The following is a 14,860-nucleotide window of genomic DNA, read 5'->3' as shown; positions in this document are numbered from 1 at the left end:
GAATCTTTGGACATCATCCCTGTTTAGAATAATTCTTTGCAATTTATTGTAACTTGGAAAAGAATTATAAAAGGCTGTTTCTGGTACATTCCACGATGCATGGCTGCCCAATGTCTTATAAATCTCTGAGCCTTCATTCAGGACCATGTGGAAACCTGCTTGAAAACATCTCGCCAGTAAATAATCATGCATTTAAGATAATGTGGGATCACATGCCTAGTGTTAGCATTAATTTTCAATGAGAATTCGTTGAAGGTTGCTTGCTAAAATATTAAACGTTCACCAAAGGGTCTTTTTTGGTCGCTGTAAGTTGTGTTTTGTGAACTGAATTATTTTTTCATCTGTGGTTTTAATCACAGAAGCAACTTGTTCTGCCAGTATTTTAGTGTGTGTAAGTAAGTCAATGTCCCCGTTGAGTTTGTTTTTAACACAGACGGCTTTGGATGGAGTCCAGCGCAGGACATTCCTGTGCTTAGGGGCTAAACGAGAAACAAATGTGGCCTGGGTCGCGCCTCCTGCAACACCTCAACACATGAGACAGAGTGTTCTCTTATTAAATGCTCACGTTTGGAGGAACATTTGGTTTTAATGGATCACAATGGATCAATGGATTTGATATATTTTGAGATCCGCTTTTGCATCATAATATTTTAGTTGCATGTGGTTTATTAGGAACAGTCACCTGCATCTGACAACTAACTGACCAGAAAGGACAAAAAAAAAAACCCTGTAAATTTAACAGCATTTGCATGGAAGAATAGGGTGGCATGGCTGACATTTCAGATTGGACATTTTTCGAAATCCTGGCATTTTATTTTTGTGTTTTATTTGCACAGCTGCATCTGGATCTAATAGAATAGGAAAAAAAACAAGAATCGGTGCACTTCAGCGAATCAGTGAAAATGAAAGAAGAAATGTTTGTTTGAAGGTTTGGCATGGTTGAGATTGCATAAGAAGAATAGTTGCTTCTGTCTGGCTACGATGGGCCAGAATAAATGACTGGAAAAAACTGCACATCTGTGAAGATTTAGACAATTTTTTTTTTCATAACGAATTATGGTTGATATTGGAGATTGTATAGCTTCCTGAATCAGTATTTGTATCACATCCTTATTGAGGAGGAACTCTCGGCTGTGTCTGGCATCCTGGAGCAGAACCAAAAGAACCAAAACCCAATGCAATTCTGGGAGAAAAAAATAAATAAATTTTTACACAGAGGACTAAAACATGCATTCCTGCTTCCTGATGAGATACTGACCCTGACACACTTCTACTCCTGTGTCTCCTCTCAGCCTCTTGGACCCTGATCCATCCCGATTCTTTACTTCGTCCCACAAGGACACCCTAAAGATTATACCACTTCCCAAAACCAGTTCTTTGCTTCACTGGATAGTCTCACCATGATATTGTAGATTTGTACTTAAAAACCGCCGGTGGAATTATAAAGACTATCCTGTGCTCATCTCAGGACTCTTATTTACAATCTGTTCATCTTTTCAACACACACAGTACTGATATGCTCAGTGGGGATCTAAATGTACATCTGGATTTCTGTAAAGCTGCTTGTGACTATGTCTATTAGTAAAAGTGCCATGCACCTAATACTGAATTGAGCTGACATGAAGTTGAGTTGAAGTCTTTTTGGAATCTGCACCTCATCATTGTATTTTAGTTAGTAATTCCATGCCGTTTAGCAAAAACAGACTTTGTTTTCATGCATCTGGATCCAACAGACCAGAAAAATAACCAGAGGCATGAGACTCACACATACAGGTCTGCGTGGTATTCTCACGCTGCCCAAGTTCATATCACCACCCCGAAAAAATAAGACTGATTCATCTGAAGTTAATTATCTGAGTTGGAAGACAAAGGCAGATTTATTATTCAGCATGGCAGGATTGGTCCATATGAGAGACTATTCTCTGATCTGAGACTGTTCTCTGTTCTCCAAACTTCAGTTCAGCTGGTCTGTGGTTTCTGGTGAAATGGGGATATGTCAGATTTTTAAAAATATTATGATGATGATGATTGATTTTCTCTCTCCAGGATGTTTGCGCGCAGGAAGACGCACTCGTACTGGGATTACTCGGTGAACTGCACAGGAAACGAAGCCCACCTCTCGAGCTGTAACCTGGGACATTCGCTTTCGTCCAACAACACATGTACTAAGGGCATCCCCGTGGTGGTGAGCTGCGTGCCAGGCAGAGCCTTCGCTCCAACCCCCTTATCTGGCTACAGGAAAGCTTTCAGACATGAGGTGGGTTTCAGAGCTCTTCATATGTACAGTTCAATTTCAGGATTTCAGTTTAAGTCTTCACTAATTTGAAGTGTGTGGATTTGGAATTTGTGTTTATGAAAAACTGAACCTGAGTCACCGAAGATTCAAAGACACACCTAAGGATTATTCATTGAAAGAAAATGAAGAGAGGTATTAATGTTGTTGGTGGCATTGCGAGTGTATTTCATGTATTTCCATGACTGTGTTGGATTGGTGTGTTTATTATTTTTTCACTGTGTTGGTTGATTTCCCACACAGTGGCTTTTTATGGTAATTCAATTAAACTAGCAAAATATTCAGATGGAAATGTTGGAATTGGTAAAATGCATATGAACATGATCCAACACACACACACACACACATACACGGAGGAGATTGCTAATGATTTCAGCTTCAAAAAACTTGTTTTCTGTTCACTTTGAAGAACTTTATTCATAATTTAAAAAGTTTAAAATGTTAAAAGCACATTTTTTTAGCTAGTGAGTTACTGATATTTGGAAATTTCAGATATAAGCTATTGGATTCTACAGTCTAGCCCTGAAACTGTGTACTGCTCGTGAGCATTATGTCTAGGAACAAAGAAGAGCTAAATCATTTAACATTTTAAATGACATTTTACCTTTCGCTGTCCTCTACAGCTTTCTCAAAACGGACCAACTTTCTCCCAAACCAAAGGCTTTTCACTCAGAACACAAAGCCGGCATTGCAGTACCGTCAGTGTATCATTTCCATGTATTTTAAGATGGACATTTATTTCAACTCCATACATGAAGGATCCGTTCCCAACCCTGCAATTTCGGAGGAACCTCTATGATTACGCCGACATTAATATAAGGGATGGTGTTCGATCACTCTCAAATTTTGCTCACGCAGGATTTTTCCCAAAAGGATGATTTCACTGACCAAACCGTGCGCTTCCAGATGTCAGGACGGCAGCCTGTCACGTTCCCGAGTCCTACTGAACCATCTCTTTAGATTTTACACCAATACAGTTGGTTAGACTTGTTAAATTAAAGCAAATAGACATATCTTAAACTCCTCAATGTTTTAATTATGTCTTATATTATGTCTTGTACATATATTCAGTGTAGACAATATTGACAGAAATGTAAATCCACAATCTCTTCGCATGCTTGAGGATCCTCCATGTGGCAAGCTGAAATGCTACATTTTTTAGCTGAAATGAATTGCTTTGTATGAATAAATCACATCAGTCCTGCAGAATATTAACAATTTTTACATATACATTATAAAATAATGGGGGAAAAACTATTGGTTTTGCCTCTGTAGTGCCCCCTCTGGTTCTACTCTGCTATAAGTGCAGACGATGTGTCATGTGGAACCAGAGAGTGGAGACATTTCTTGACTGATTTTGCATCATCATCATCATTATTTTAACAATTAAACATTAACAAAGCAGAATGTTCCTAAGCATTATAACAGTTTGGATGAATGTATTATAATTTTCGAACATGTTTTTTGGTGAATGGATGGACAATATGTTGAAAAAAAAAAAGATTTTGAGGATTTACACACACACACACACACACACACAGTCTGGTGGATTCTGAAGCATGGTGTTCCATTCCCAATAATATTAGTTATACTGGTGATAATTTAGATGAAGATAAGATTATATAAGTTAACTTATAAGTTAAGTTAAGGCTATAAACTCTATAGATCTAGCCTGGGTTAAAGGTAACCAGTGGACAAGTATTTCATTCTGTATTTCAGCAGCCATTGGTGCGTCTGAAAGGAGGCGCGGTGGTTGGTGAAGGTCGGGTGGAGGTGCTGAAAAATGGCGAGTGGGGCACCATTTGTGACGATCACTGGAACCTTGTGGCTGCCACCGTGGTGTGTCGAGAGCTCGGCTTTGGAACCGCCAAGGAAGCGTTGTCTGGAGGTCAACTGGGTCAAGGTTGGCTTAAATTGCTGTGCTGTTAAATTATCGACTCTGATTGGTCAGAAAGTGTTGAGTAATTTTCTATAACAGCAGCTCAGACTAGTGCAGCTGCAAATCACAGGATTATATAAACACACATTATCATTTCTATAGTAACAACTTGTATAAAGGCTAATAATCAATGGATTAAACAGTGTGATGTCATTCAACAAAGAAAATGTATAGTTGTTGATATGGCTATAAGTTAGCCATATCTCTTAAGGAGACGATTATTTAACATTAAGGAGTGGATTTTTTTTAACTTGGAGGGATGGAAGGAGTCTCCAGTGTTAGTGCTTCATAACAGACAGTGTAACAGACAGTGCTTTGTAAAGCTGTAACTTTAAGACAGAGCTTTAAGGTAACATGTCAACCTTCATTTTTTTTGTCTTATTAACTTAAAGAGGAGAAAAAATGGAGGCTGATCCGGGAACATGGAAATGTTTCTAAGTGCTATAACGTAAGCGATAACAGGAAATAACTTTTATTAGTGAAGAATGATCTTGTGTGAGAAATGGATTTCGGTTTTAGTTTTTTATGATTTAATTATTCTTCATTATCCAACTAAGCAGTAAGTGTGTGTATGTTACAGGAATGGGCCCGGTCCACATGAATGAGGTTCAGTGCTCCGGGTTTGAGAAATCTGTCACCGAATGTGTCTTTAACATGGATAAAGACTCAGAGGGATGCAGCCATGAGGAGGATGCTGGAGTCCGCTGCAACGTTCCTGCTATGGGCTTCCAGCAGCGTGTGAGCACCTACACATACAGTCTTGATTAAAATGGAGCTGCCTCCACCTATCTCTATACCATTTCTGGAAATCTACCAACCTACACTTATCATCATCCTGACTGCTTTCAGCCAATAAGAACACACTGGTTTGGATGTACATTCGGAATAATTAAGAAATACTATTTGTTCCCACACAGCTGCGTCTGAGCGGAGGCCGTAACCCATTCGAAGGCCGTGTGGAGGTGCTGATGGAGCGAAACGGCTCTCTGGTGTGGGGAACGGTGTGTGGAGACGGCTGGAGCACCATGGAGGCCATGGTAGTGTGCAGGCAACTCGGCCTCGGCTTTGCCAGCCACGCCTTCCAGGTACGATTACCTCACAGTCTGAAATCCCATCACAAATCAGTGAGGACCTTCTCTTTTTAACAACAAAGCAACAGTTTTATTTCATGCTTTCACGTTGAGATCAGTTTTGTTCGGCACGGCGCTGTCAGGAATGTGACAGGAAAGCATACAAAGCATACAAAGGAATGTATGTTTGTTAATAAATTTATTTATTAAAAATGAAAAGCCTACTTAATCATAATGATGCAAACCAGCTCCAATTGTTTCAAGCACATGAAGGATCAGGAATAATTTACTATATTATTAAAACTATATCATTTTAATAGCGTAGAATAAGCGGTTTTCTGGTGGGGATCAACCAGTTGTCAAAGACAAGGCCAAAACTGTCAGATATTCCTATCCTTGTGGGAACGTTTGGTATAAAAAACACTCACACTCACACATGCAGGACACAAACATATTTGTTCCCTTTAATCATTTTATTTAAAAGCCACATTTCATTTGTGACAGTTATGGCCATCTTGTGCTTAGTGTTGGCAGTGGGATCCATCCCTCACTTTCATATAAACATCTGGCTACATCTGGGACACATCTACACAGATAACGAGTTCAAAGTGACCTGCAGCTAATTATATTTGTGTATTTCCATATGTTATTAATTACCTAATTCATTAAAGATGCGTTTAAAGCAGAGGCAGTATGATGCAGTTAAAGCTGATTCGATACGATTCAATGGAATAGAGTATAATAGTTAAGCTCTGAGCATTCAGAGGCCATGCCTCCTTCACTGGGACTGTAAACTGTAAAGTTATCCGCATAATTCTGATAAAGTCTGAAGAACAGACTGAGCATTTTTTAAAAAAAATTGTAATAAGGACATATTCTGTTCAAAATATGTTCAAAATTATATCATGCCTCATCAGCAGTGCATGCAAACCAGTGATGTTTCTAACATGTAAAGAAGACACATGGCTCCCTCTAGTGGTTCAGTTACACATGTGTAAAAAAGAAAAGTCCATTTTTGTGCCCCAGCAAACATCCCATAGGTTGTTCTTTATAGTCTCATTTTATTTTATTTTATTAAACATGTGACATTTAAATTTTTTAATCACAAGGTTAGCGTCAGTGAGCATACAGTGTGTGTATCTGGTCGTGTGACTGTGTCTGTTTTACATGTTAGAAACTGGTCTACATGCATTGATAATAAAAAAATAAAATTGTATATCTATGAAAGTGAATATAATTCAATGTATTTTTGAATATTTTTATGTATATCTTTGTATTAAGTAAAACTAATATCATCATTATCACAATATGACATCAGTATAAAATGCAAATGACACACGTGTGTGTGTGTGTGTCTGTGTAGGAGACGTGGCACTGGCCCGGGGTGGTGAGTGCTGACGGTCTAGTGATGAGCGGTGTGCGCTGTGCCGGTACTGAGATGTCTCTGTCTCACTGTCTGCATCACGGAGAGCACGTGAACTGCCCCAGAGGAGGAGCGCGATACGCCGCCGGGGTTTCCTGCTCTGAGAGTAAGAGCATCACCCATAATGCCTTACATATCCCAATATAATTTCATTAAAAAAATGAATGCATGTTTTATATTTTTTTAATGACTTCCCCCTGCACTTCTCGGTGCAGCCGCGTCAGACCTGGTGCTGAACCCGGCGGTGGTGGAGCAGACCACGTACATAGAGGACCGGCCCATGTTCATGCTGCAGTGTGCGTATGAGGAGAACTGCCTGGCCTCCACGTCCAGCTCGACTCCGGCCAACTCATACCGACGCCTGCTGCGCTTCTCCTCCCAGATCCACAACAACGGCCAGGCCGACTTCAAGCCCAAAGCCAGCAGAGAAACCTGGGTCTGGCACGACTGTCACAGGTCAGCCAAACACATCACACAGCACGGGCCTTGAGTCTGCGTCCAGCACCGAGGACTTTTTATTCCAACAATTATCAAGAAATAATACAAACTCAAAATTCTCATCTGTGGAAATACACTGGTTAAAGTTGAAGCTTTAATTATTTTTACTGAAGTAAATTTAGCAAAAATATAAACTCTTTTCCCCCCATTTTCTCCCCAGTTTGATCTTGCTAGTCCCCGCCCACCAGCCAGCTACTAACCTAACACATGATTCCTCTGAGACACGTGAAAGCCAACCAATCACATCTTTTCACACTGCTGCTCATGCTGCATCACAGGGCAGCGTAACACACTCAGAAGAAAGTCCGATCTGCTCTTTTCCAAATACGTGAACTCGTAGATCCCCACGATTGGCTAAGTCTCACTGTGATTGACAAGCGAGAGAGAGCATATGCCCCTCCCACCCAGATAGCACAGCCAGTTTTGCTCTGTTGACTCCCAGCTATGGATGGCTGCGGCATTGCTAGGATTAGTTGTCCTTAGTCAGCTTTACATCACAGCACTTCCGATTTCCTAAACGCCATGGATCATTTGCTTGGATCAGATTTAAAACTCATATTCATTCACACAAATGATGTTTTAGCCCATTTTAGCCCTTCAGAATAACAAGGTGAAGTATAAAATTTAATGACGTTACTGGCGTACAATGAATGCGCTTTGGGACTTTATCAGTATAGTTTATAGTTATCATCCTCTATATAAAAAGAAGATTATAAAGTTATTTTAATTGTATTGTTCCTGATTTTTCAGACATTACCACAGCATGGAGGTCTTCACTTATTATGATCTGCTCAGCTTAAACGGCTCAAAAGTAGCAGAAGGACACAAAGCCAGCTTCTGTCTCGAGGACTCGGAGTGTGATGAAGGTTTGTGTACGGCTGTTCTATAATGTCAAACAGTGTTAGTGTTGCTGATTGCTTCTTTAAGGTGTGTTGGCAGCTGGGGGGGAACATATATGTGGATTGCGCAGGCTGTATTAACTCTTACCTTTTAACCAGGCATTGAAAAGAAATACGAATGTGCCAACTTTGGTGAGCAGGGCATCACCGTGGGGTGCTGGGACACTTACAGACATGATATCGACTGCCAGTGGGTGGACATCACCGACGTCAAGCCTGGGGATTATATATTCCAGGTGAGCAGAGTTTCACATTTGCTGCATCATGTATTATTTGAATATCTTAGTTTTGTTTTTAATTCAATAATCACATGCATCATTTTACTGTAAGAATGTCATATGTCATTTCTAGTAGCATTCTTGCCGATTTGTTATAGTTATAGTTCTTACGGTAGGCGTGCTACTCCAGTATTTACGGTAGTTTCTCCCATGTTATAGGAAGGTATTTTTTTTACCTTAACACTAACATAACATTAAAATCCCTAGCCAAAACTAGCATTATAATGCCAACACTGAGCAGACAAACCAAAGCTACTTGCAAAAATAATCACAGAGTTTTAAAATGTAACATTTTTATATCTCTATACACAAATTCTGTCATCTAAACTAGATTACATACATGCTGTATATGCAATGTATTATGAAGAAACAGTTCTAGCAGTGTGGGACTAAAACTTCTGAAGAATCTGATACATATTTAAATTTAGTTTTAAAAAATGTCAGCAGAATAAAGACAAAGAAGTGTGTGATTAAACCAATAGAGAACACAGCTGTATTTATGTTTCTCTTGAATGTTACGAATGTGTCTGCAGTTATACAGTACATCATTATATTCTAGGACTGTATGATTCTTGATGAAATTGGAATAACATGTTTTTGTTGTTTTGTTTTTTTTTTTTTTGTCTTAGAATTGAGATCATGATCCTCACTCATGATTCAATATGAATATCTATAAAAATCTTTTTTACATTACCGTAGCACCATTTTCCTATCGGATGTTTGTGAATAATATATTGGCACATTTGCTATTTAATATAAATCTTTGATCATATTAAGAAACCAATCCCCCCAAAGTTAAAAGGAAATCACTAATATTAACACTAGGTTAAATAATTGTGTAGTGGAGCTGTTGTTTGTAAAATCCACTCACAGCTTCAACTCCAACGTTGTTTTTCCCCCGTTTTTCTTCTATAGACTGGCCGTGATTCAGGTGAATATGTGAGGTCATGAGGTGTATGGTGTACGCTCATAGGTCACAGTGAATAAGGGAGAATGGCGGTGCTCTTTTTTATGTAATGGTTGCCAGAATAAAAATGCTGCAGAAATGAATCAAATCGCACTGACAAATGAATCAAGGTCACAAACACAAGTCGACTTTTTGGGCCGTCCTTTGAAGGAAAAATTACATGCCTCGTACTCAGAGAAAGCAATCCCATAATTCTGTTCAACAGATGAAAGATTTGGGCAGGACTGAGGAACACATTTAACCATTTTAACTTACAGTAAGCTACTTTTAAAAAAATTATTAAAATACACTATATGGCCAAAAGTTTGTGGACACCTGACCATCACTCCCATATCTGGGTCTTCTCCAATCTGTTGCCACAAAGTTGGAAGCACACAATTACACAGAATGTCTCTGTATGCTGTAGCTTTACAATTTTACCTTCACTGGCTGGAACTAAGAGGCCCAAACATGTCCCAGCATGACAATGCTCCTGTGTACAAACCAAGCTCCATGAAGACATGGTGTGTTAAGGCTGGTGTGGAGGTTCTCGAGTGTCCTGCACAGAGCCCTGACCTCAACCCCACTGAACACCTTTGGGATGAACTGGAACACCGACTGCACCCCAGACCTCCTCACCAACATCAGCGCCTGACCTCACTAATGCTCTTGTAGCTGAATGAACACAAATCCCCACAGCCACGCTCCAACATCTAGTGGAACGCCTTCCTAGGAGAGTGGAGGTTATTACAACAGCAAAGGGAGAATAAATCTGAAATGGGATGTTCAAAAAGGAAATATGAATGTGAGGGTCAGGTGTCTGCAAACTTTTGGCCATATAGTGTATTATGTGATTATCAATGGTATGAAAATGATATATCGCTATATGTCTGTACATGGAACCTAACCTCTGTTCTAACTTATTTTACAGATTGTCATTAACCCCAACTACGAGGTGCCCGAGTCTGATTACACCAACAACATTGTGAAATGCAAGACTCGTTATGACGGCCACCGCATATGGATGTACAACTGCCATATAGGTGAGACAATCAGACGGTGATTAGAAAAATGCAATCCATTTAAGTTAGTGGTAAGTTTTAGTTTAGTATTAATACATATACATATACAGTCAGGTCCATAAATATTGGGACAGTGACACAGTTTTGGTAATTTTGCCTCTGTACACCACCACAGTGGATTTGAAATGAAGCAGTCAAGATGTGACTGAAGCGTAGACTTTCAGCTTTAATTCAAGGGGTTTAACAAAAATATTGCATTAACCGTTTAGGAATTACAGCCATTTTTTACAGAGATCCTCCATTTTCACAGGCTTAAAAGTAATGGGACAACTGACTGATAAGCAGTTTCATGGCCAGCTGTGGCCTGTTTCCTCCTTATATCATGATAAATTAAGGAGATAAAAGGTCTGGAGCTGATTCCAAGTGTTGAATTTGCATTTGGTAGCTGTTCATGGGAACTCTCAATATGCCATCCAAAGAAGTGTTGATGCAAGTGAAGGAGGCCATCATTAGGCTGAAAAACCAAAACAGACCTATCAGAGAGATAGCGGAAACTTTAGGAGGGCCAAATCAACAATTTGGTACATTCTTAAAAAGAAGGAATGCACTGGCGAGCTCAGCAACACCTAAAGGCCTGGGAGACCACAGAAAACAACTAAAGTAGATGATTGCAGAATTCTTTTCTTATTGAAGAACAACCCCTTCACAACATCTAGCCAAGTCAGGAACAGTCTCGAGGAGGTAGGCCTATCATTTTCAAAGTCTACAATCAAGAGCCACCTTCATGAATGTAAATACAGACGGTCTACCTCAAGATGCAAACCTCTGGTAACACTCAAGAACACAAAGGCCAGATTAGACTTTGCTAAAAAACCTCTAAAAAAAGCCTGACCAGTTCTGATGCAAGATTAACTTGTACCAGAATGATGGGAAGAGAAAAGTATGGAGAAGGAAAGGAAGGGCTCATGATCCAAAGCATACCACATCATCCGTCAAACATGTGGAGGCAGTGTTATGGCATGGGCATGTTTGGCTGCCAATGGAACTGGGTCACTGGGGTTTATTGATAATGTGACTGTTGATAGAAGTAGCAGGATGAATTCTGAAGTGTACAGAGCTGTACTTTCTGCTCAGATTCAGTCAAATGCTGCAAAACTGATAGGACAGCGCTTCACAGTACAGATGGATAACAACCCAAAACATACTGTGAAAGCAGCCCAAGAGCTTGGAAATTAAATGTTCTTAAATTGCCGAGTCAGTCACCTGACCTCAACCCAACTGAGCTGCTTTTCACTTACTGAAGACAAATCTGAAGGCAGAATGACCCACAAACAAGCAGCAACTGAAGATGGCTGCAGTAAAGACCTGGCAAATCATCTCAAGGGAGGAAACTCAGCATTTGGTGATGTCTATGGGGTCCAGACTTCAGGTAGTCATTGACTGCAAAGGATTTACCTCCAAGTAATAAAAATAATCCTAATATTTATGATTATATTAGTTTGTCCCATTACTTTTGAGCCTGTGAAAATGGAGGAACTCTGTAAAAAATGGCTGTAATTCCTAAACGGTTAATGCAATATTTTTGATAAACCCCTTGAATTAAAGCTGAAAGTCTACGCTTCAGTCACATCTTGACTGCTTCATTTCAAATCCACTGTGGTGGTGTACAGAGGCAAAATTACCAAAACTGTGTCACTGTCCCAATATTTATGGACCTATATATATATATATATATGTATGTGTGTGTGTGTGTTTAAAACTATACCTATTCCATCTTAATCTATAAACAGTAAACTATAAACAGGTCCAAAATTCCAGGTTTACTTCCAACACCAATTTTTTTAATATCTGGCATCACAACAGTTTAATCAAATGAAGCCAATAATGTCATATTTTGTTTTGAGAAAATTATTTTTGTAATTATTTTTAATCTGGATCCTACATTATATCTATTCATACCATAACATTGCTGACCTTCTGATTTTTAAAGCATTTTTGGAAGGAGTCTCCAGTGTCAGTGTGTTGTAAAGTTTTCAAACCAACTTTAAGTTTTCCACCACAGGAAAGTCTTTAGGACAGTCTCCTCTTTCCACAGGTGGATCAGTGAGCGGTGAAGCAGACATACTGTTTCCTGGCCTTTTGAGCAACCAGGTGACCCTCAGGTAAAAGGTGGACAGGTCTAAATGAGACAACGGAGACACAGAGAGCTCGGACCACTATATTTCCTTCCCTGAATGTTTGGTGCTAAATACATGCACCACTCTGTTGGGATGAAATACCCTCCAACGCCCCCCAAAAAAAATCACCCTATATGAGAAAACACACTAAAAACTGTAGGACTTGTAATGATAGTTATATCATGATAATGACTAACCTTTTTTTCACTGTATACAGTATTGTCACCATAGTCTCTGTCTATATTTCAATTAGTAGAAAATGCCTAGTGCATTCATCAGTTGTCAATCGGTTTGTCAGTCATCCTTCATGTTTGGCCTCGACCACTATCCTTATGCTTGGGACAGAATTTTTTTCTCAGTATTGTGGTACAGTTTGATCGACTGATTATCGGTACATGTCTAGCAAAGCAAAACTCCAACAACTACTGGCACAGGACATCCAGAAAAGAAACACAACACCAATTTCATAATTAATCACAAGTTGTTTCAAAGTGACTTGAGGTAAGGACAACCCAAACATAATGAATTTGCCTCTACTGGCCTCTGGTGTTGGTGATTCAGCTGATTTTTAAGGAAATTCTGATGCACTTTTTTTTTTAGCCTTAATGGACTTGTGCACAAACACAAACACAAAGGACTCCTGAAGATCAAAAGGAGCCAGATTTGGGAATTGTATTTGCAAAAAAGTTTGCTACCTTAATATTGTTTCAGTATCGTTCAGTATTTTATGATCATATGTCGTATAACTGCAGTTCTCTGGAGAAATAAAACAGAAACCTTTACTAGCATTGGTGACAACCATGACATTGCATTTCCAGAGTGCTCAGTGCTAAGAACCTTTGTGATATCGAATAGGAATCATGGGCACTTGGACAATCTCGGGAGTTTTACTTACCCAAATATCAGGGCAGAAGATAATTACAACTGGTAATATAGAACAACCAATAAATGCTCTAATAATACTAAAAAAATAAATAAATACACAATCTTGATATTTAATGTTTGTACATTTTCTAAATTCAAAGAAATTTTGAGTTTTTTATGATGTAAAAGCAGCAGATTAGCAACTTGACTTATGCTAGTTGTGTGGTGTGCTAGCTTAACATTAGGTAGCCTGTTAACATTGTTAGCTGTTAGCTTAACATTAGGTAGCTAGCAGATAAGTATACCTGTGTATATTAGTGCATTTAACAACTAGTGCTCTAACTAGTATACTAGTTAGTAATCTAAAATAAGGAGTTAGGTCAATTTTAGCAACTACTGAGGACACACTCTGGCTAGCTACATAGCTAGCTAAGTAACAACAGCTAGCTAGCTAGCTATTTATGAGCTTATCTGTTAAATGCAGTGAGTATTAGAGGCTCAAAAACAAACCATTGCAGGTACCACCTGAGAGAAGGTAAGTAAAACTCCCTTGAGCTTTTTCAATGAACATCTATAAAAAAAATAAAAAATAAAAAAAAAAACATTTGGGAATATAGTCTAACATTTTGCCCCATTAATTTTCTTTACTTTTACTACTACCAAGTATTTGCCAGTGACCACAAATGGCCTTGGAAGTTCAAATACGAACCCCTTTTTCATTCCACTGAAGGTCTTATGCTGGTCTTATTTATGGTCATTGCATTACAATTTTACTCCAATCTTAGCTTCAGTTAGTAACTTATTTTCAGTCAGGGATTAGCTAACAAATATATCTAGTTCATTCATTTTATTTGGTGCAGAATGTCTTTATATTTTGTTGTTTTTGGTTTTTTTTCCTGATCTAGTGGTGCTATCAAAGATCTAACCTCTGTTTTTAGAGGGTACATGTTGTCGTGACTGATTTACATTATGCTTACTTGAATGGAGCGTTAAAAAAAATCCCATACTGTGCATTTGTAATGTTGTTTAGCAGTAAATAAATGTAAGCATCCAGGAAAACAGAGAATATGTTGAGTGGTATTTTTGCACTTCGTCCACAAGAGGTCGCTTTTATACCAAAATAAAGCAGATCTATGAAAGTCTCATAGAAAGTTCTTGTTCTTCTTTTGGCTGCTCCCGTTAGGGGTCACCACAGTGGATCATTGGTCCGCATAGTTGATTTGCCACAGTTTTTATGTCGGCTGCTCTTCCTGTTGCAACCCGCCCTGATTTTTATCCGGGCTTGGGACCCGCACTGGGAGTGCACTGTCGTGTGCGGTTCCCTGGCCGGGAACCGAACCCAGGCCGTGGCGGTGAGAGCGCCATGGCTTAACCACTAGTCCTCCAGGGACCAAACTCTCATACAAAGTAAGGAAAGGTAAAATGGAGAACCTGGAATACTTTTCTGAAGG

General features: G+C 39.2%; 1 protein-coding gene across 1 annotated transcript in view; it reads left to right on the top strand.

Moving 5' to 3' along the window:
* The window catches only part of loxl2b (lysyl oxidase-like 2b), a 28,708-nt gene extending 14,646 nt beyond the window's left edge, over positions 1 to 14,062 (top strand). The window contains exons 5-14 of the mRNA XM_034299212.2: positions 2,047 to 2,257; positions 4,013 to 4,196; positions 4,813 to 4,970; positions 5,150 to 5,317; positions 6,666 to 6,831; positions 6,941 to 7,181; positions 7,974 to 8,089; positions 8,222 to 8,358; positions 10,278 to 10,389; positions 12,464 to 14,062. Coding sequence (XP_034155103.1) covers positions 2,047 to 2,257; positions 4,013 to 4,196; positions 4,813 to 4,970; positions 5,150 to 5,317; positions 6,666 to 6,831; positions 6,941 to 7,181; positions 7,974 to 8,089; positions 8,222 to 8,358; positions 10,278 to 10,389; positions 12,464 to 12,534 — 1,564 coding nt within the window. The 3' untranslated portion in view covers positions 12,535 to 14,062. The remainder of the gene's footprint in view (positions 1 to 2,046; positions 2,258 to 4,012; positions 4,197 to 4,812; positions 4,971 to 5,149; positions 5,318 to 6,665; positions 6,832 to 6,940; positions 7,182 to 7,973; positions 8,090 to 8,221; positions 8,359 to 10,277; positions 10,390 to 12,463) is intronic.
* Positions 14,063 to 14,860: the final 798 nt, after the last annotated feature.

The sequence above is a fragment of the Pangasianodon hypophthalmus genome, chromosome 24 (assembly GCF_027358585.1).
Source record: "Pangasianodon hypophthalmus isolate fPanHyp1 chromosome 24, fPanHyp1.pri, whole genome shotgun sequence".
Classification (NCBI taxonomy): domain Eukaryota; kingdom Metazoa; phylum Chordata; class Actinopteri; order Siluriformes; family Pangasiidae; genus Pangasianodon; species Pangasianodon hypophthalmus.
Note: the sequence above shows the minus strand (reverse complement) of the source record. Positions and strands in the feature narration are given on the sequence as shown.